Source organism: Diospyros lotus, chromosome 3, assembly GCF_014633365.1.
Source record: "Diospyros lotus cultivar Yz01 chromosome 3, ASM1463336v1, whole genome shotgun sequence".
Taxonomy (NCBI): domain Eukaryota; kingdom Viridiplantae; phylum Streptophyta; class Magnoliopsida; order Ericales; family Ebenaceae; genus Diospyros; species Diospyros lotus.
Genome location: NC_068340.1, coordinates 28,004,074 through 28,025,283, shown reverse-complemented (window position 1 = coordinate 28,025,283; position 21,210 = coordinate 28,004,074). Strand labels below are relative to the sequence as shown.

The 21,210-nt window shown below is 37.8% G+C and overlaps 4 protein-coding genes across 6 annotated transcripts; 1 reads left to right on the top strand and 3 right to left on the bottom strand.

The window, feature by feature from the left end:
• Nucleotides 1–208: 208 nt before the first annotated feature.
• On the bottom strand, nt 209–2,547 carry LOC127797366 (heavy metal-associated isoprenylated plant protein 3). The gene is made up of 5 exons (XM_052330206.1): nt 2,381–2,547; nt 2,091–2,253; nt 1,441–1,697; nt 920–1,007; nt 209–832 (listed from the first exon to the last, which is right to left on the bottom strand). The coding sequence occupies exons 1-5, from the start codon at nt 2,387–2,389 to the stop codon at nt 429–431; spliced, it is 921 nt and encodes a 306-aa protein (XP_052186166.1). The 5' UTR covers nt 2,390–2,547; the 3' UTR covers nt 209–428.
• Nucleotides 2,548–3,610: 1,063 nt separating this feature from the next.
• LOC127797365 (probable CoA ligase CCL7) lies at nt 3,611–9,478 on the bottom strand. Its single transcript, XM_052330205.1, has 6 exons — nt 8,336–9,478; nt 7,368–7,557; nt 5,320–5,465; nt 4,548–4,615; nt 4,333–4,435; nt 3,611–4,038 (listed from the first exon to the last, which is right to left on the bottom strand). The coding sequence occupies exons 1-6, from the start codon at nt 9,341–9,343 to the stop codon at nt 3,925–3,927; spliced, it is 1,629 nt and encodes a 542-aa protein (XP_052186165.1). The 5' UTR covers nt 9,344–9,478; the 3' UTR covers nt 3,611–3,924.
• Nucleotides 9,479–11,807: 2,329 nt separating this feature from the next.
• Nucleotides 11,808–16,960, top strand: LOC127798345 (lactoylglutathione lyase). Of its 3 annotated transcripts, none has more exons than XM_052331857.1 (9): nt 11,808–11,887; nt 12,123–12,248; nt 12,357–12,418; nt 13,676–13,736; nt 14,532–14,611; nt 14,693–14,763; nt 15,462–15,551; nt 15,833–15,955; nt 16,532–16,960. In XM_052331857.1, exons 2-8 carry the CDS (start codon nt 12,156–12,158, stop codon nt 15,931–15,933), a joined length of 558 nt encoding a protein of 185 aa, XP_052187817.1. In that variant the 5' UTR covers nt 11,808–11,887; nt 12,123–12,155; the 3' UTR covers nt 15,934–15,955; nt 16,532–16,960. The 3 variants fall into 3 exon arrangements, with proteins under 3 accessions (XP_052187817.1, XP_052187815.1, XP_052187816.1); XM_052331855.1 differs by lacking the exon at nt 11,808–11,887 and adding an exon at nt 11,894–12,040; XM_052331856.1 differs by lacking the exons at nt 11,808–11,887; nt 16,532–16,960 and adding exons at nt 11,894–12,040; nt 16,150–16,493.
• A 1,626-nt stretch (nt 16,961–18,586) lies between these two features.
• On the bottom strand, nt 18,587–20,455 carry LOC127796583 (transcription factor RAX2-like). The gene is made up of 3 exons (XM_052328778.1): nt 20,209–20,455; nt 19,946–20,075; nt 18,587–19,547 (listed from the first exon to the last, which is right to left on the bottom strand). The coding sequence occupies exons 1-3, from the start codon at nt 20,414–20,416 to the stop codon at nt 18,887–18,889; spliced, it is 999 nt and encodes a 332-aa protein (XP_052184738.1). The 5' UTR covers nt 20,417–20,455; the 3' UTR covers nt 18,587–18,886.
• Between the last annotated feature and the right edge of the window lie 755 nt (nt 20,456–21,210).

The following is a 21,210-nucleotide window of genomic DNA, read 5'->3' as shown; positions in this document are numbered from 1 at the left end:
CAAGAAATGCCAAAACCATTATGTTCCATCTTTTTTTTTTCTTTTTCTTTAACAAAAGAATCTCAGTACAAGTGATTGGAAATTTAGTACTGTTGAAATGCATGTAAAACCAATCACATAGGCAAGTGGACAACACATCAAGTGCATTGGTCATATCAGGCTACTTAAAGGAAGGGCATGAAATTGAGAAATAGCACAAAGCGCAGACTGAACTAAATTCATCCCAAATCTAATATTCAAAATTAAGGGCCAATTAACAAATACTAACTTGAATCTTTACCAACTAGGCATTGGAGGAAAGTGAGCAAAGTCTAAACGGACCATAACCAAACCCATCACCCAAAACCCATCTCTGCATTGTTATTTACAGCTTCTTCCCTTTCCTAGGAGTAACTTAGTAGAAGAGAGCTCCATGGTTCGGATCATCCTCACATGATAGAGCAAGCGTTCGGGTTCTCATCACTGAACATTTGCGGAGCATGGAAATGCTGGATTGGGTAATAACCCAACTCGTACCCGTACACGTACGGGTTCGGATATCCGTACTGCAGGTATTGGACCCTGTTCTCCGCCGCCTGGATGCCAACGTTGCCACCACCACCACCAACGGCTGGCTCACCCTTATCGCCGCCTTTCTCTTTCTTCTCACCGCCACCGCCTTTTTCTTTCTTCTCACTGCCGCCGCCGCCGCCGCCGCCTTCTTTCTTCGGCGGGACAATCTCCACAGGTTTCTTAATCTTCTCGGATAGTGACTTGGCCAATGCATTCATGTCCATCGCCCCCTTCACAGTCACTAGATTCTTCTGCCCGTCAATGGACATATCCTGGTACCCTGCAACGCCGTTAATCGTTCAATTACGCTGCAAAAGTACACCGTTATGAGTTGTTTGAGAGGGTGGAGAGGAATTGATATTCTCACCTTTGGTCTTGGTGACGGTTTTGCGAATCTTCTGGATGCAGCCCTCGCAGTGCAGATTCATCTTCATCACCGCCGTGGTTATCGGAGGCTAATAAAATTATAAACAGAAACTATTAATTAATTGTAATAATTTAATAAAATTAATTTAGTAGTCAAACAAATTAATAAACCAAAGGGTGTGATTAAAATAGGTCAGGCTAAAATGCGCTGCCAAACGGACTTTGACGGGAATGGTAGGTAACGAATGAAAATCCGAAACCATCTCGACTCTAATAAATTTGATGGACTGCGCTAAAATGCGCCTCCTATGATTACCGCTTAAATCGCAGTAACTGCCACATCTTTCAAAATTGCAATTGAATTTGAATTGAATTGAGTGGAATGAAACGTTTGATGTGAAACATCTGGCCTGGATAACGTGCACCAGATGCGCAACGCAAAAGACAAAACACCAGAATACAGAGAGGGAAGGAAGAAGCAAAAACGACAGAGGCGCACATTAGCAGAGAGCAGGCATCTACCTCTTTGGGCTTCTTGTCGTCTGGCTTTTTCTCTGGTTTTTCTCCGGTCTTCTTCTCCCCTCCTCCACCAGCATCCTTGTCCTTGCCCTTGTCTTTGTTGCCGTTGTTGTCATTCTCTTTATTCGGCGATGGAGAAATGAGTTCGACCTTCTTCTTCGCCTTCTTCTCAACCATCTCGCGAAGCGCCACAGGATCCACTTTTCCTATCACCGTCAGCTTATTCGAGTCAACGTCGCCTCCTCTCACGGATTCAACACCTTAGCACAAAAATAGCAAACATTGCAAGAAATAAGCAACAAACTCACAGCCATACCAGAGGAAAAAAATTCAAAGATCCTTATTCTCTGGATGCTTCGACTGACAAATCCGTCCAACCTATTGGTAAAAGCCGGAGACAAATTTTACAAGAACTACATAAAAATTACCAAAACGCAAACAGTGGGGAAAGGCTAAGTAGGACTACAATTTTTTTTTTTGACAGGTAAGTAGGACTGTAGTTTCTTTTTGATAGGTAAGTAGGACTACAATCAATACCGGGAAAATTACAAGAAAAACGAGAAAATCAAAGAAAAGAACAGTGTAGATATATACAGAGCAAAACAGAGCACGTACTAACTTCCACGAATCTGAAGAGAAAATGGAAAACAAACCTTTAATGCCTCGAATACACCTTTTAATCTTGGTGGCACAGCCCTCACAATGCATGTCGACCTTCAAAACCACCGTGAGCGAGCCGTCGTCCTTCTTCCCTCCATCTCCATCGCTTTTCTTGTTGCCCTTTTGCTTTTTTTCAACTTCGTTCTTCGTCTTCTTCTGCATCAAACAGCCAAAAAAAAAGAAAAAGAAAATCAGAGAGAGAGAAGAGGAGGGGGGGGGGGGGGGGGGGGGAGAGAGCGAGTGAAGAGGGTGTTGAAGTGGAAGTGGAGATTTCGATACTTACCTCTCCCATTGTTTTGAAGTTGAAGCGAGCGAGCAAATACGTCGAGAGCAGTCTAGTTGAGGGCTTATTTATAGAGAGAAAAGAGGCGGTGGGAAGAACGTGTGAAGGTGCTATGGTAACGCACGTTGTAGGCGGATGCGGCTATCATGATGATGATGATGCATGTTGTTATGTGCATGTAGATGGATGTAATAATGATGTGATCTCCCCTTTTGTTTTGTTTTGTTTTTTTTTTCTTTCTCAGTGTTTTTGGCTCAGGATCGGGATGTGATCTCTTCCGTCTCCATCCGTGCAAATGCAATGCACCTTTAACGACTGATTGGCCGACCCCCGTTCCTACGAAATTTCTCCGTGTTCGCATTTAGGCCAGTTATCGAGTACGGTTTGGTAAAATAAAGTTAGAATAAGTAGTGTTACATTTTAATTAATTTAATAAAATATTTTTATAAAAAAAATAATTCGATGTAAATTTACAGAAATATCACATAAACAGTTAGACCCTAAGCCTTCAACAACAAAGACATATAAAAATCGTATCATTTTCCTTCTATTTTTAAATTTATCAGCAAAAATAAGTTTATTTTTCTAAAAATAAGATACACAGTGGTATTTTATTTTTATAAAACTCAATAAAACATTAATTAGATTAGAAAATTTAGTGACACATGGTATTGCAGATAGATTACGTCCATCAATCGGTAGATATCAGATGTCAAATTGGGCCAGCCACGCTGGCTTGCCAAACGAGCCTGGTGGACATTTAAAAGAAGGGGGTTTTTAGGATGGGCTAGGCCACGGCTGTGCCAGACTGAGCCCGTTTTCGTTTAGAAGAAGGGGATATCATTTCATTTGATTGAGAAGTCCTGTTTGCAAGTATTAATTTGTGCACTAGTTGTAAAGAAAGAGAAATCTGGTGCATTCAAACACTAATTTATTGCATGCAAACACGTAAAATGCTTGACCTTCGGGAACATATAAAGCATGTGGCCTGGCGTTAGTTGCAAAAAGGACAAGTTTCATGACTCCCACCACCACCACCTTAGTTCGCCTCGCCTACCAGTCACAAATAGGAAAATGAAAACTGTGTTCTCACCTTAATAACAGTCATGTAAAGTACTTTACCTATATATATGTTTGATTGGGATGGAAGAAAAGAAAGAAGGAAAGCAAGTAAAAGGAAAAGAGATGGGGGGAAAAGAGTAAGAAACGGGAGAGAGAGAGAGAGAGAGAGAGAGAGAGAGAGTGGTTTACCCTTTTCCCCTTTGGTGCAATATGAAATTCATTACAAGCAACAGCATCACAGCATCAACGAGACAATGCCTAAATGAAGTGAGTGAATATCAACTCAAAAGAAAAAAACCAAGTCTAATACCGTTCGTTCTCTTCTAATAATCTTCTTCCCTCTATATATTAATGAATTACACAATTCATGCGCTGAATCTGTATCAGGGGAACGTGTGTCTGTCTGGAAGAGTTGAGGTAGCAAGCTCCATTGGCTCCATTGTAGACCAAAACCCACAATTATTTATTCATCACAGCCTTAATTACATCTTGGATCGGACTTTACTTATGAGCTCCCTTCTGAGGATTTTCCCCGAAGCCGATTTTGGAACACTGTTAATGAAACTCACCCTCCGCAGCCTTTTAAAAGGTGCAACCTGAACAACGACACATAATATATCGATTACAAAACGAGCATCTTGACTTAGTAAGATCTTGTTTTCTTTCTAGAGTGGAACAGAAAATTAAAGAATCGTTCATTACAGCAAGTGACAAAGACTAAACAGATAATCCACACTAGAAACCAAAAACAGAAACCGAACCAAGTGAATTCTTGTGCTCATTTGCAAAATTTATCAGATATCATGGTAGATTTTGGCACTAGACTAGATTTACTCTCTGAACCTGATTTACTGTCTAACCATGATTTTCGTGTGTTGCTGTGACCATACCTGGTTTGCAATAAATCCCTTTACGTCTTCTTCGGTCAGCGAACTATTGGGGGAGCGGACAACATATGCAACTGGGACCTCGCCAGCTTCAGCATCAGGAAACCTACGAGAGGGAACCTCAATTGAACAATTCAAGGAGATTTTTACCATAAAGCAGTTCACATAACTTTTCAAAACTTCAAATACTTTAAGGCTAGGGACTTTTGTTTACTTACGGAATGACAACAGCATCTAATATTTCAGGGTGAGAAACAAGAAGCCCTTCAAGCTCTGCCGGTGCAACCTAGCAAGAATTCATTAAGGAAATTAAAACATGAATAACCCATAAGATAATATATAAATCAAGTGCGCAATATCACAGGCATGGTTTTCTTATGCTTTTTAATTTTTGTCCTTTTGATGGGCAACCTAATGGGATTTGATCTCTGTCTATATTTTTGTTCTTTCCTTTTAGCCAAGATAACCTATGGATGGGGCAGAGATCCAGATTTAACATGGGTAAGCCGCAGGGCTGGCTGCTATTTATATGCCACTCAACTTGAATTTACTTAGAACTATCCCATATGAAGTACCAACTGCAATAAAACCATAACCTATAAAGTCCTATCCAATGCCTGACATGCAGACTGGCACATGAGATTTTAGCAAGGTAAAGCTTGGGGAACACAAGTTTGATGCTTCGCGTTTGAACGAGATGTTATAATTTGAAGCGAAAAGGTTGAGAGTTTTCCGTATTTCTTTGTGTGTACTTCCTTCGTGTGCTGTGCTTAACCCCGTTGGGTGCTAGGCTGACCTAAGTTGTCGGACTTAGGGCCATCACAAGCTTGTTGGTCGAATCTTGAAGGCTAGTCTTGTGACAGCTACTCGGTCAAATGCACAGTTTCAGAGGTTGTGTCCGCAAATGAGATGAGGATAAAATAATAAAAATCTAGGTGGAAGTGAATACTGAATAAAGGGTCCTGCAAAAGTTGTACTTCAACAAATTACCTGGAATCCTTTGTACTTGATCAGCTCTTTAATTCGGTCAACGACATATAATTGTCCATCCTCATCAAAATATCCAAGATCTCCAGTATGTACCCAACCCTGCTTATCTATTGTGAGCCTCGTGGCATGTGGATTATTATAATAACCTGAAAATGAAATTTACAAAGGGCATTATATCTTTGTGGAATGAAAGGAAGAGTTTGCTCGTAAAACAGAGGTGACAGGCAAGTCGAACTAGAGAAAGGTAACCTAAGCAAGTTCAGAACAGGCTCATCCAGGTGCAGGTCTTGGGAGAGAAGCAACAACAAAAAGGCAACACATTCACACTGTAACAACTAGCATCATAGGTTGTCATGATCCCATTTAAAAAATATCCAAGCAAAGGAAAACAACCTGCTTGCAGTGGAATAGAAGGCTAAAAAGACAAGAAAATGAAAGGGATACAGAAACTTCTACTTCAGCACACATTCAAGAAGCCCTTGATCAAAATCCAAGAGTCACTGTACATGAAGTAAGTAAAACCATTCATTACTTGCATTATACTTTAGATAGCCCATCATGGTGCAGGCATTCTTTTTGCATCAGCATCCGTATGAGAACAACCCACTGGATTGTATAACTGCTAAGATCTATATATTGAAGTCATGGAGACCTCTTCTAAGATGAAAACTGGAAAATCTGATACAACCTAGATTGAGTCCATTGAAATTTTTTGAGTGGTGTATAATTGTATTGTAGTACTTTTTACATTTACATATTGTAAATTTTTAGAGACGCAATCTTGGCCAACATTGTTACCATTTTTGCAGAAACATAATTTTACAAGTTTGATTTAGGTTTAGTGAGGCCTCACCTCGTGGGAGAAAAAGAAAAGCAATCAAGTCTAAGATATTGAAGAGTTTGGTTCCCCTGCCTCATACTTCTTTCTTGCTCTATGTTCGTGTTATAGCATGAGATACACATAAATCTACAGATATCAAGCCATTCTAGTACAGTCTGCAAAAATTGGAACTCAAGCCGAAGTGCAAGATGGGCAATGAGACTATCAATCAGGTTTCTGGAATCCTTTAAGAAATTGCAGCTACTTGTATTGTTAAATTTTCTCAATTTTAGACATAATGGCTCTAAACTTCTAACAGCCTAACACATGCTCTCATGTGCTTCTAATCACTTGCAAAAATATCCCTAACAAACTATTATACCCTATTACAATAATACCCTTTTATTGCTCATAGGGTCATGACAGTTGTTTCATGACTATTTATCAGGGTGCTTAAAGGCTAGAAGAGGTCCTCTTAAAAACAGTTGAATATTGGAAAGTTAATAGAAGTTGAAAAATTTAGAACAATTTCTTTCCCCACTGAACAAAATAGGGTTTAGAATAAATTCACCTCACTAATTTCATTGATCTTTCTGCTATATATACAGAAAACATTGCCTAATCTAGGATGCTGAAGAATATACAGAATAGGTTTCTTATTCTAGGAGAATGTAATATTTACAGGATTCATTTCCTAATCTAGAAGGTTGACCGAGAAAATTAGAAAGATTTCCTAAGCTGTAAATTTATCACAATAGGAAAGGAATAAATACGAAGATATTGATGTCACCCGGATTCTCCAACACCCACTTTTTATCTCTCTTCTTTCCTCTGCTATCACCTTCTTTCCTCTCAATCTCTTTCAATCTCGACCCCTCATTAATCCAAAACAAACAAATAAATAAATAAATAGGATAAAAAAACATATCATACACATTAACAACCTACCTAATGATTTAAATCTAGTGATACCCAAGTTTCAACTACTATACTCAATCCACAATGGAATTTACAACTATCAGATCCCAGAAATAAACCTTTGACTGCCAAATATATGGCATTTTAACTGAAATGTAATGCCATTACAGCCTTAACCATCTGATCCTCTTTTTCAATAACTACAAACTTGAGAAACAAAAGTTTGGCAAACAAATTCTGATATCAGTCCCTCTTCCCATTTTAAAAGTTAGCTTAAAAATTGAACTGCAACAACTAAGTAACATCCTACCTTGCATCATATTAGCTCCTCGAACCCATATTTCCCCCATCTGATTAGGAGGGAGCGGCTTCAGAGTATCTACACCAACTATTTGGGCTTCCACTCCTGGAACAAGCACTCCTACTGAACCAGAATGTCGAGGCCCCAGTTGTTCAGGCTCAACCGAAACAATTCCACATGTTTCTGTCATGCCATATCCCTGAAATCAAGAGTTCTTTTTATTAGAAACCAACATGTAACCCCAAGCCACTGACCACATATCAAAATTATATGAGCATACAGGAACACATTCATATCGACAAACCAAATTAAATGTGCAACTACATCAAATCATAGTCCCAAAATGAAGAGTTTGTTTTATCTTAGGATCCAATTTACAATCCCAAGCTACTTAACAAAGAATATATAAACAAGCAGCAAGACTTTATTATGCTAATAAAAGTAGCATAGCAACTTGCAACTGTAAAAATGCATTCTTTCTTATGCTTGAATATTAATGAAAATTTCTGCAAGTAGGAAAAAGTTGACACTATCCCTATGAGTATGCCTCAAGATGAGGGTAAAATAACCTCAAGCTTCACACATAGATCAAGTTAAGCCATCCTAAATGAAGCCTGCCACAAGCAATGGCAGCAAAGGGCAGTGGACAAGCCTGAGTTCTTCCAGTTTTGATGTATATCTGTTGACAAGAACACAAAAAGTCCATCACAGAACTGATGATGAACTTTTCTAGAAAATAACTATTGTGCTGCTAGGGTCTAGAAGGCATTTGAAACTAGTTTTTATGCCATGTTATCCCCGAACAATAAAGACAGGAATGTAAACAACTAAGAAATTAACCAAATCAGGACAAGGTTTATCCTTCATGATCATCAAAAAGTCATCTATCCTGCACCATATTAGGTGTTATTAACTTCTAACATTTCAAATTAACGAAACCAACACATCAAATTTGCAATCAATTCCCAAAAGGGCACCTGCATAACCACAGCATGAGGAAAATTCTTTGCGCACTCGACCATCAAATCCTTCCCCAAAGGCGCTGCACCGGAGCCAATTGCCTTCAACGAAGTCAAATCATACTTCTTCACCACGCCGTGCTTAGCCAGAGCAAGTATAATTGGAGGCACGACCCACAAATGTGTCACCCTATACTTCTCAACAGACCTCAAAACCATCTCGAAATCGAACCTCCCCAAAGAAACCACGGCATTGCCCCTCTGCAGCTGTGAATACATTATAACCGCCAGTCCAAACACATGGAACATCGGCAAAACACACAAGAACACATTGTGCATCTCGCCGGCGAGGTCTTGATCGGCGGTCACCATCAGAGCCGCCGCCATGAAGTTTCGGTGGCTCAGCACCACCCCCTTGCTGGTCCCAGTCGTGCCGGACGAATACAACAGCACCGCCGTGTCGGTTGACCGAATCGAAACCTCGGGCAAATTTGTCGAAGAATTCTCGACCAAGTCAACGAAGAAGGTAACCTTTGAACTTGAGGTTGAGATAATCGAATCGGATCGTTTAGAACCCAGAATTATAGCGGGAATACCAAAGCCTTTAGCCTTGTCCCAGAGCTCCGGGACGGTGACGATAATCTTGGGCTTGCAATCGCTAATCTGCTTGGAAAGCTCCGAGACGGTGTAAATTGGATTGACGGTGGAGGCGACGGCGCCGACGGCGATGATCCCGAAGAAGCAGAGAGGGAAGTGGAGCGAATTGGGGGCGAAGATGAGGACAACGTCGTTTTTCCTGATGCCGAGTTGGAGCAAGCCGTGGGAGACCTTGGCGACGAAGGACTTGAATTGGGCGAAGGTCCAATTCTCGCCGGAGTCAGCGTCGATGAGGGCCGGCTTGTCGGAGAAAGAGCCGGAGTTTCTGAAGAGGAACGAGACCATCGAGAGGTTTGGGTCTCTGGGGAGCACCAAAGGCGGCCTCAGCGACCTGTACACACCGTCACGGCCATAGCCAGATTTCTCCATTTTTGCCTGTGGATTGTCAGAGTGACGGGAAGTGGGAGAGTTCAAAGTTGAAACTTGAATGGGAAGAGATCACAAGGATAAAGAACGTACGGTAAAAGACAGGACCGTGCCACGATCTAAATCTATCGATTCAAAACAAAAAATCAGCATGGCATGATTGACAAACTCCCTTTGTTTTTTAAGTTCGGGTCAAGATCTGGATTTGTCTTAACAATATCCCTAAAACTAAAAATAATATTAATCTGTAGTATCATTTTCATGTTAATAATACTTCATTATTATTATTATTATTATTATTATTATTATCCCTTTCTTCTTCATCATTTTAACTTGAAATTAATAACACTAACACGTCTAATTTTAAATTGTGTAAATTTCATCATTATCCTTTAATTTTGTTTAAATTACATCAGCCACTACCATACTTTTCAACAATAGAACACATACTTTTCAACAATAGTACAAACCTTGTCTTTTTCAACCAACATCCATTTCTTGCAAATTTCTAAAATACAAACCTCATCCCTCTTTTTCGAAATTAAAAAAAAACAAGAAATACAAAAATAAGAACTCAAATGGTGATCCAATTACACACACATAGATATAGAGAAAGAAATTTGCTAGCGATGAATTACCCATAAAGATATACAGAGGGAACGGGAGTTCAAAGTTAAAATCTTTCTCTCTAACTTGATATAGAGATAATTTGACCTCATGTAATTAAATCAAATCCTAAAATTTTGATTAAGATAGATAGAGTGAATGAAATAATTAATTAATCTTAATAGAGTTGTCGATAATAAAAAATCGATTATGAACTTTATATACATTACACTAACAGTGTTAGCAATGAGTTTATATGACTTTAGTGATAAAATATGAAGAGATTGAAGCGTGGAGAGTGGGGAAAGAAAATGTATTAAACACAAGAGAAAAATGTCATTTTATTGAACTTGTTAATTTTTAAGGAGATTTGTGCTTCTTTAAAAAATACAAAAATAATTGATGTGATTTAAGTAAATCTCAAGAATTATTAATAAAATTTGCGCTATAAAAAGGATATTTGGCTTTGAGTTTCCACCAAGTTGAATTGAGTTTTACTTTTTTTTTTATTTATTTTCTAATTGTATACTTTTTATAATAACTAAATTAAATATTCATGATTAGTTTTATGTCATTTTTAATTATTTTGTTACCTTAACTTATCTCGACTCAAATATTTATCAAACATTATCTTTTATAACTTGTATTAATTTAGTTAATTTACTAAATACCTTTTTATAATTAAGCTCATTTTATCTCAATACACTAAACTTGACTCCTCATTTTTACACCCACACCCAAAGGAGCCCTAAATTTGCTCCATTCATGCGAAGTTGAGCATAATATTTGGAGTAAGTGGAAGGAAATCATAACACCTTCAAATATAACAGAAAATTATACATTAGCATCCAAAAAAACAAATGTTGTTTATTCCACATTAAATTATAAATGTTTTTTTTAGAATGAGGAATAGAGAGTTGGCTTGTGATAGGCTTATAAACAAAGCAGGTTTAGACTCAAACTCAATGTGATTTTTTCTCCATTTAGTTAGGTTTAGTGTTGAATATAGTTTTGATTAAAATGATTTTGTTAATTCTGACTAGACCCATATAAAATCAAATGTATTCAAATAATATAGGAAAAACTCCATGCATTACCCTTGAGATTTAGGGTTACCAAATAATACGCTTAATGTTTGAAAAAAATACAAAGAATACTTTTGAAGCTTAATGTTAAGTTATAATTTCTCACTAAATTAATTTCTATTAAACATTAAAAAATTGACCAAAATGTTCATATATTTAAACACTTTTTTTTCTCATTTTTTATTTTTGTTTCTCCCTCTTTTCAAATCCTTCATTTGTTTCTCTCTTTTCAAATGGCTAGTGGGGATGACAACAATGAAGCAATGATAAGTCTCTTTCTTTATCTTTTTCTTTTTTTCTTTTTTATTATGCTATTCATCATATTTTTCTTTCTTTTTTTTTGTTCATCTTCTTTGTCTCATACCCAGATTTGGGTTGAAGAAGGCCAAATCTCAATTCATCATTATATGAACCCAAATTCAATTCATTTTTTCTGTTTCATTTTTTTCTTTTCTCGAACATATATATAATTTTATCATCAACTTCTTCTTCTTTCTCTTCCATTCATCTATGCTTTCTTATTTCTTCTATCTTTTCTCGAATCATAGACTTACCATGAGATCCATTTACCTTGACTTATCTGGCATTCTATTGATAGGTAATGTTAAAAAATTTAAAAATCTTATAAATAAATAAATTGTTTATTCATTGACCAATTTGGACTTTGTCCTCGGGTATACGGGTTAGTATACGGGTTAGGATTACGTGACATTTTGGATCATTTTAAAATTTCAACGTTAATATGGCCAAGCAAGCCGCATGTATTTATTCACGTAATAATAACCCAACCCTCCTAATAACATCGCCCAAGTTGTTGTCATCACTTGCCTCGCTCTGCCTCTCCATCCATCGCAAGGTGAGTTCTTCTCCCTCATCTCTCTGGTCGTCACATCACTCACAAATGGCTTCTTCGATTGCCGCCACTGCTTTATCTCGTCTCTTCCTCTTCCGACTCTCCCCCAAAACCTCCTCTCCTTCAATTTCTCCTTTCTTCATCATCAAACCGAAGGTCCCAATCCCCATTTCCCCCTTCGCTTCTCCAATTCCATTCTCACTCTCTTCTAATCCCAATTTTCCTGTGGTTCTTGCAGTCCCGCAATTTCAATCGGACAATTTCATCGTCAATGGCTTCAGATCCCAAAGAATCTCCCTCCAATAATCCGGGGCTCCACGCGAACCCGGACGAGGCAACTAAAGGTTACTTCATGCAGCAAACTGTAAGTCTTGACCCGACTCTTTAATCCAGCGGAAGCCCTAATATACATGTACGTGTATATGCTGTGATTATTTATTATCTTGATTTATTTTATTTGTTTGGAGTTCAGATGTTTCGGATTAAGGATCCAAAAGTCAGTCTTGATTTTTATTCTCGCGTGTTGGGCATGTCGTAAGTCTCTTTTTCATTTTCTATTGTTGAAGCTGTTGCTATTGACTTGTTTGCTTTTTTTCTATTATTTCCCATTTCTAGTGATGCTTCTATTACCGTTCTGTTCCACTTCTCTATTTAAGGGAGGTATGCTTTACAATGAGAGTTCTTTTACTAAAACCAGTGACAATCAATCCTAATGGGACTGGAAGATATTTTTCAAATCTAATGCATCAATTACAATTTTACAGAGAACTTTTGCTATAGAATCATTAGTTAACTTTGCCTGAGTCCTAAAATTTTGGGATGTGGTTGCACTGTGAGAACATAAACAAAAACTATTGACAGTATTTGCTGAGAAGATGAAAATCACATGTGGAGTTAAATAAACGGCTTCAACCAACAAAAGAACCCCATTCCATGATAAAGCCGAATTACAGTTTGTGATGATGTAGTAAAGCTTCTTCCTCCACTGTTGGTTCCCAGTTTCCTGAGTCACTTCCGTCTTCATGCTCTTCTTCACTGCTTGTTTGAGCCACTGCTTCACTTATTTTTCAGACACGTCAACAAAATAAAGTCTTTTTATCAAACAAAAGTCTAATCAAGGTTCCACCGTTCCAGTCAAACGCAGATTGTAGAGAACAACAGAGGCTAGGTGCAATGTCTGTGCAGTGAAATCCACACCTTTATTATTATCATCTTGGTTTATGGCCCATGAAGGCACTTGTTATGTTTTCATGAAGTGAAACTATTTCTTCATGAATCATCACGATCACATAACCACAACCTGGAATTATAGGAATTTGGATAGAGCATACTTGTGATTTAAACCATGAGTTTTATATGAAATTATGTTTCAGGACCACTAGATCACCATCGAGCCTTAGTTAGGTACTGCGAGTTTAGAGAATGTTCCAAGTTTAAGAAATTCTTCCTTTTCCATGGGTCGGGACAGACTGGTTTTAAGAAAAACCTCTGCTATTTGGGGTTTTAGACGTTTGCAACAATAAAAAGATAAGTAGTAAAAAACACAGGTTTTTCATAGTTTCAGTAAGTGCATATCCATGTAAGCTCTAGTGTTCATTTTGTTAATAACTTTGAGTAATTGTTTATGTTTTTTCTGAAACTTTATAAAGTTGAACTGATTTTTGTTGGCTTTGTTAGGTACTTGGTTTTATGGAATTTGTGTGGTTATAATGAAACTATAGACCTTGAAAGGACATAACCTCTCTGAAGTCAATCTTGATGTTGATTTCTTCATTTCATTGCATATTACAGGTTGCTTAAGAGGTTGGACTTTCCAGAAATGAAGTTTAGCTTATATTTTATGGGTTATGAGGTATAATGTGATTATCGCTTCTAATTCTGTTTCTGTTACTGCTAATGCCTTAGTGGTTATTCATTTTGCATTGCAATATTTTCTTCCTTCATGTAATCTCTTGGTAAACCTTGTGTTTGTGATTAAACTTTAAAGCACATCATTGGCAAACCCTGTTTTTCTGATTGAAGCATGGGATATTTTATTTGTCCTTACCGATGTTCTCAGTGGTTATAGTTTTATAGCTGATTCTTTTGCCTTGTACTTGGTGCTTTTTTATAGGAGTCAGTCGTTTAAGGTGTAACTTTTTGTACATGGTTACTTATCCTAAAAAATAAAATAAAATTCTTGCTTTATCTTATTTGTGCTTCTTCTACAAAGAGTCAAAGGGAACAGGAAAGTATTCACGTTGTCCCATAAGGTGAATGTTACTCCTTTCCTTATAAAATGGGTTCTCCCAAACACGGTGCTTATTATGGCAGCTGGAATGGAGCAAGAATTAGTTGGATGAGACCTCAGAACTTTTTGTTTTGATCAGTAAGTTTATATTGAAGGAGCAAAATGCATTAGATTTGGAGGTCATGGGCAACAAGAATGAGTACTTTATGGATTAAAGATTTATTTTTCTGTAATTTGTCTACTGCAGTAGCGTCCCCCCCCCCCCTAAAAAAAAAAAAAAAAAAAAAAAAAAAACCCAAAAAAAGTCAATAATAATAATACAATTGGCAGTGCTTCTTTTTTTTTTTTTTCTCTGTGTAATTACTGAATTTAATTATATAACCATTTTACCTCTCTTTCTCTCTACTCATCATTTAGAATCCAGCATCAGCTCCAGGCAACTCAGTTGATCGAACTGTTTGGACATTCAGTCAGAAGGCTACCATTGAGCTCACACAGTATGCTCTCTCTCTCTCTCCACCTTTCCTTTTTATGCTCCGCAAAGTATTGATTGTCTTCAATACTAACTTGCTTTACAGTAACTGGGGAACTGAGAGTGATCCTGATTTCAAAGGCTACCATAATGGAAACTCAGAACCTCGTGGCTTTGGTATGCAATTTTTATGATATACTTTCTTTATTAGGAAGTTTTTCTTTTGGTTTTGATGCGAACTTCCAACCTTTTCATTTTCTGGATTTATGTGTCAAACATGTGAGGTTTCATGGCTCCTGAAACTGTTCCATGCTATCACCAATCTTATGTACTTGATGCTGAAGCAATCAGTGTTGCCATATGTTGGTTCACTTTGATTGCTTCTTGTGTAGGCAAAACCAATACGAATTGGCATGCCTAATCTAAGGGTGAAATCATTCGCTGATAGAATCAAACCAAATCAATCCATGTGGGCTTGGGCTGTTACAGTTTTGGAAGACTTAGTTCTGCTTCTTTCTTATTTTCTTCCAAGGGATCTTTGGAGGAGTACATGTCTAGTTCATAAGAGCCGGAAGCACTTCATTGAGCTCCATCAGAGAGGGGACCATAAGTTTTACTGTCTGCAACTTGTTTGATGTAGACATGATTGTTTCTGTTCTTGTTCCCTAGACCTTATGGATGCCAAGTGCAAGTCTTGTGCTTGATTGGTGATTGCATTCTGATAAAAGATAATCCATATCTACTGTGCCAGGCTCCCTTCATGTCATCTTGGCGAGGGAATGGAATCTTTTGTGAAAATAATTTTGGTTTTTGAATTGACTTGTTGGGTTTTAACCAATATTTGATGAAATTGACTTTACTGTTGTTGCCTTCAGGACACATAGGGATTACTGTTGATGACACATACAAGGCTTGTGAGCGGTTTGAAAGTCTGGGAGTGGAATTTGTGAAAAAACTTGATGATGGTAATTTTACTCTTTCAAATTTCAGAATTCAATTAAGGTGGTAGTATGCATCATCAATCAACAATATAACATCTTGTTTAACTGACATGTTGTTGACTTGTGATAATATTTTGCCTTTTTTCTGTAAGTACCAGGACGACTATTATAAATATGGGTTATGGGATATGATGCAATACTAACTCTCAGATTGTGTCTTGTGTTTAATCAATTAGTATTAAGTTTAAATGATTGAACAAGAATGCTAGCGTTGCTTGCATAAAATGTGCCTTTTCTGGATGCAGGGAAAATGAAAGGAATAGCATTTATTAAAGATCCTGATGGCTATTGGATTGAGATTTTTGATCTCAAAACAGTTGGAAATCTAACTGCTGGTGCAGCTTGACATACTGCTAAATGTATTTGAGGTAAATACTCCAGATTTTTTTCATGCCCACTGTCCATAAATGCGTGCTTGTGATTAAATTTCTCTCTAGTGGGACTAAGGCTTGTGATGTTGTGTGTCTGTCTTGTTCTGTCAATGGATAGGATAATGTGCGGGAAGTTAACCACTCTTATGCCCCTCCCATATTTACTTCCATTTTTGTTCATTCTCACTCAGGTGACGCACAGCATAAACTAAACACACTGAATGAATCATGGGCGTGGTTCACCTCACATGGGAGGGGTCCATTTTCCACCCAAAATCCTATAAAAACATCCTGCTATTTTACGTGAGTCTGCTGTATAAACCAGTGTATTATCTAGTCAAAACCGGCCAGTGAGATGTAGCTCAAGTTTGAGTTCCTCCATATTACCCGGAGCTGATCGATCCATATAATATGGATTTGTATTCAACCCATTCCAGCTTCATTTGAACATGTATGACAGTCATGTCATCGACATTTGTGTCCCTGTTTTGGTTTCGTCTGCGAAACTTGTAGAGCGCGCGTGTTTCCAGTCATTGTAAATTATCAACCATGAATTGTGTTGGATGGTTGCAGGGATGTGTCCGCATCTGTGCCTTCTCGATGGACGGACCCTGGATGTTGGGAAAGAAAATTGGATTTTATGAACTGGGTTCAGTTTTGCAGCTCTTTCCCTTCGTTTGACTCATCATGTACGATAACAATGCTGGTGTTCAAATGTTGACTGCGAGGGATGTTCTCATCTTTAATGATTGCATGCTTTCTCAGAGTAAAAAATAAGGCAAGGAAGGAAGAAATAAAAATGTGCTTGTTCTGTGGTGTATCCTTCCTACCACTCTACTGTATTGAGTGTGTAATTGCATAGAACTCGAATTCTTTGTTTGCAATGTTGGGCTTTCGTGTAAGGCCCATGGCAGGCTGAGTGGGTCATGGGGGCTCAACATTAAGGCCGAAGCCCAGATCAGGGAGACATATCTTCTCGGTTTTACCTTTTCTTTTGTCTCAGTCCTGTCTGTGTGCTTGCTCCAAAGCGATTGCTTCTCAGGAACGTGGAAATAACATTAAGACCAAGCAAAGCCCAACATAAAAATAGGAATTATTTTTAAAAATTTAAAAAATGTCAAAACTTGTCATGGTCTCCAATTCCCATATGTTGACGAAAGAGCTGAGGCGATAATAAACCCAACAACTCCTCGGAAAGATCAGTTTCCCAAGAAAATTAATTTCCAAATGTCCCGTGTCAGAGCAGATTGTCAGTAACTTGCCCAACTTTTGACCTCTACTACGCTGCCCTAGAAAAGACATTCCTCCATAAAAAAAATATATAATAAATAAATAATTCCTCACAGCTTTTCAAAAAAGTTTGATTGATTCGTGGATTAAAGAAATATCATAGCTGGCAGCCCCCACCTTAATTTAAGTAATGTGCAGTTATTGGATCATTCGTACGCATTTCAGACGTTGGGTGGGCAGGGCCATATTATTATTTATTTATTTATTTATTTATTTTGTTTTCAAAGTTTGCAATTGGCACTCTCTTTATGCATGCTAGACTGCTAGTCATGTCACGAGGGATCATGGGAAGATTTCATTTTGGTGAGAAAAGAGGAAAGAAGAAAGAGAGAATTGTTTTATGTGAGACCTAATGAAGTGAAAAGGAAGATTTGTTTTAGCTGTGCTGCTTATTTCTGCCCTTCCCATGGCCTTATGTGTCAAATATTTGAAGTTAAAAATATTTTCTTTAATAACAACACATCAAGTTTTAGTTCATCAGTTATTCTTATTCATAATTTTTGTTTTATATTCACAAGGCTTAGCAAGTGGTGTTCTCCAAAGGGGACCAATATTATTTTTGATTCAAGCTTCCAGACTGATATTTAAAGCTACCTAAGATGATTCTGCCAAACAAGGGTCAACTCTTCTCTGGACCCATTGGAGGTTTTCTAATAATAGAAAAAGAAAATTTAAACAATGGGCAAAATGATCAAACAGATCAACCCATTGCCATTGCCCCAAGTCCCAATCAAATGGGGCCATTAGCTGTGATCCATCTCTTCATGCCGCGATATGCGTATGAATTATAATTAATTATATATATAATATATAATATAGTTGGCACAGACTAATATTATCCTCAGATTGATATCACTTCTTCCTGACAAATATACATTAATTCATGTATTTGACAGTGTTGGATTTATGTTGAAAGTACTGCTATGCAGAGAAAGACTGAGATTTTGATTAACTCTTTCTCAGAGCCTGAGACACCACAAACTCTAAAATCTTTCGGGGTTTTTTTATTGTCCAGCGTAACAACAATTTCTTACAATTGGCCTGTCGACCATTTAATTCAACTGAAAATTTTCCACTGTATTACCTATCTGAAAGTGCAAAATCAAAGCAAAAACTTAGATTTAAACCCACGAGGAGATCTGACTACAAGTTTAGGAAACAAACAAAGTAACAGTACTGCTGAATGATTGCTGATTAGCTTTTAGATTTTTGAATGATGATAACTTCCTTGTCTAGGTTTCATGACACATTTTTTTTTAGTTCTGACCGGAGAAGAAAATGTGACAGTGAGAACAGTACAGATGAAGACACACAAATGTCATCGAATCCAAAAAGAAATGCACAAAAAGCAAAAGGCTTTTACCATGTACTGTCAAAGAAGAGGGGAATAAACAAATGTTTCCATTCAAATCCCCATAAGAAAACACAAACCCCCAGAAACTAAAGTCCCCTCTTGCTGTAATCTGAATCTCGCCTTCCCCCATCACAACCATGCCCCTTCAAACCTCTCTGATTTTACTTACAGTCTGTCTCATCAGTAGTAGTACATGGCTTTCTTCTCTTCCTGGGTCATTTTTTTTGTTTTTTTGTTTTTTTTTTAGGAGAAAGACCACAAATCATAGTGAAGTTCAATGGAGATCACAAATCCCTGGCAAAATGTGTCTTGCTTTCATCATCCAAGAAGAAGCTGTTACACCCATCATTAGGGCTGCCACTGCAAATAAGCTGCTTAACTTCTTCAAGATCATACTCTAATGGCGTGGTATCACTGTTTCCAAAGTACCCATTTGGCTTCTGATCACCAGTCCATTCACGGTTGCCATAACCAATCATGAACATCTGGTTTTCCTCAAACCCATTTGACATGAAACTCTGCAATGCCGCCATCTCTTCTTGCCTGATCTCCTTTCCATGGTTGGTCTGGATGCAGCTTCCATCAGAAGAGGAACAGCTTCCTTGATCCCCTCCAAACATGAGACTAAATAAGCTTTCTTGGGCTTGAAGAAGAGAACAGTTGGTGGCTAAACAAGGGTTGTAGGAGTTGTTCAGAACATATGAGAGAGGCTTAGATGGGTTGTAATATGAAGTGGAATCTGTGAAAATTAGTGATGGACAATTAGGCACTGGAAGCTGAGATTGTGGTGGTGGTGGTGGGTATTGGGGTGGTTTTCTCTGTTGGTGGTTTGTGAATGGAGGGAAGGGCGCCATGGCCATGAGCTTCTTCTTGAGCTTGGTGTTCCAGTAGTTCTTGATATCATTGTCAGTCCTGCCTGGTAGCTGAGCAGCTATAATTGACCACCTGCAATTGATGGGAATAAGTTCCATAATTAGAAGGAAAACCCATCTTCTCCTAACAGTTGTAATTACTCGGTTTTGATTTTCGATCTAAACCTGACACACACGCACAAGAATTGCCAAAAAATGGCATAATCTTGTAACAATCAACTCAAAATACTTCTTAACAAATCTCTCTCTCTCTCTCTCTTTCATGTTATGGGTGGAGTACTATAGTAGAGATGATGATAATCGGGTGAAAAAGAAAAGAGGGTAAGAAAATGATAAACCCACATCATCATTTGGGAAAGAGTGGTGGTGTTGAATGTCCACAAACAGCAAAAACGAGGAAATTGTTTACAAGAATGGGTATTTTAGTGTGTTTAATTGGGAAAAATAATATTGGAAAATTGAAGTATGTACCTGCTCCCGATGCTGGCAAACAAAGTGCAGATTATCCTGTCTTCTTCCTCAGAAAATTCACCATGCTTGATGTTAGGCCTCAGATAGTTCAGCCATCTCAGCCTGCAGCTCTTCCCACATCTCTTTAGACCTGATAAAAAACACCAATTAACCCAATCAAAACCAAAAATGGAGATCGAGAGAGAGAGAGAGAGAGAGAGAGAGAGAGAGAGAGAGAGACATTTTATGATGAAATGTGGTTATGGGTGAAGATCATATCTTACCAGCTTTTTGAGGGAGTGCAATCCAATTCCCACCAGTTCCATATTTCTCTATGAACTCCTTCAGCTTTAAGTCTTCCTCAGGCGACCATGGCCCTCTCTTCACATTTGCCTTGTCACAGCAGGGAGCCCTCCCCATCTCTCTCTTTCTCTCGTTGCTGAGATTTTGTTGGATCTCTTTTATTTGGAGGAAGTAGTGAAGTTGTCTCATTCTAAATGGACTTGGTGGTGCGATTGCACTGCCTTTTATCAAGAGACTTGAGGCTTGGGACCAGCAAGAGAAAATAATTATATATATATATATATATGTAGTTATCACTAACAGATACAAAGTCAAAATGATTCCCATATAATTAATTGATTTGATCACTCTCCAATTGCTTGGCTGAAAATTAGCCCATAGAAGATTTCACTTCAAATATTTGAACCCTAAATCTTACTTCTCTGGTCAGTCTCCTCCTCTATAAATTCAAGTTCTTATTAAATTAATTAGGAATCTGATATTTAGCCAAACAAAAAATGAAGGCTAATTGGCTATAGCTGTTTAGGTGGTGACGTTTTCCCAACTACACGTACGCTTAGCTCTCAGCTCTCTCTCTCTCTCTCTCTGTGTGTGTGTGTGTGTGTGTGTATATAGCCTATAAGTAATTAAACTATGTTAATTTATATGAATTATTTTCATGTCAGCTTCTCTGGTGAATCTTAAAAATAAAAACCCAGAAACATAAATTAAGCGTACAATATGGGTACATATTTGCAGGAATATTGAACAAGAAACTAGTTTAGAAAAGGTCCAAGAGCTATTATATATTGAAGGATCCTGGTTCTATATATAGTTAGTGTTCATGGAATAGAATAGGGGAGTGAAGAAAATGATCATGTTGATGATGGGTCTATTTTACTAGATTGCAGGACCTAGACTCATTCAATCAGATGTTTCATATTGACTGATCAATAAATATTGGTACGTTTTGAATTGTCACGCCTTGTATGCATTAGGCAAAC

Bases quoted from the DNA above. Each gene is read 5' to 3' on its own strand.
- LOC127796583 (XM_052328778.1), bottom strand. From the start codon at position 20,416: ATGAGACAACTTCACTACTTCCTCCAAATAAAAGAGATCCAACAAAAT. The intron at 20,076-20,208 runs GTAAGATATGAT...GTTTTTTATCAG, and splicing joins TGCACTCCCTCAAAAAGCTG to GTCTAAAGAGATGTGGGAAG. The intron at 19,548-19,945 runs GTACATACTTCA...CATCAATTGCAG, and splicing joins TTTGCCAGCATCGGGAGCAG to GTGGTCAATTATAGCTGCTC.
- LOC127797365 (XM_052330205.1), bottom strand. From the start codon at position 9,343: ATGGAGAAATCTGGCTATGGCCGTGACGGTGTGTACAGGTCGCTGAGG. The intron at 4,616-5,319 runs GTAATTTGTTGA...AATTCTTGCTAG, and splicing joins TCAAGTACAAAGGATTCCAG to GTTGCACCGGCAGAGCTTGA. The intron at 4,436-4,547 runs GTAAGTAAACAA...TCCCTCTCGTAG, and splicing joins TTAGATGCTGTTGTCATTCC to GTTTCCTGATGCTGAAGCTG.
- LOC127798345 (XM_052331855.1), top strand. From the start codon at position 11,933: ATGGCTTCTTCGATTGCCGCCACTGCTTTATCTCGTCTCTTCCTCTTC. The intron at 12,041-12,122 runs GTCCCAATCCCC...TGGTTCTTGCAG, and splicing joins TCTTCATCATCAAACCGAAG to TCCCGCAATTTCAATCGGAC. The intron at 13,737-14,531 runs GTATAATGTGAT...CTCATCATTTAG, and splicing joins TATATTTTATGGGTTATGAG to AATCCAGCATCAGCTCCAGG.
- LOC127797366 (XM_052330206.1), bottom strand. The intron at 1,698-2,090 runs GTTTGTTTTCCA...TTTTGTGCTAAG, and splicing joins GTGTATTCGAGGCATTAAAG to GTGTTGAATCCGTGAGAGGA. The intron at 1,008-1,440 runs GTAGATGCCTGC...TAATTTTATTAG, and splicing joins ACGACAAGAAGCCCAAAGAG to CCTCCGATAACCACGGCGGT.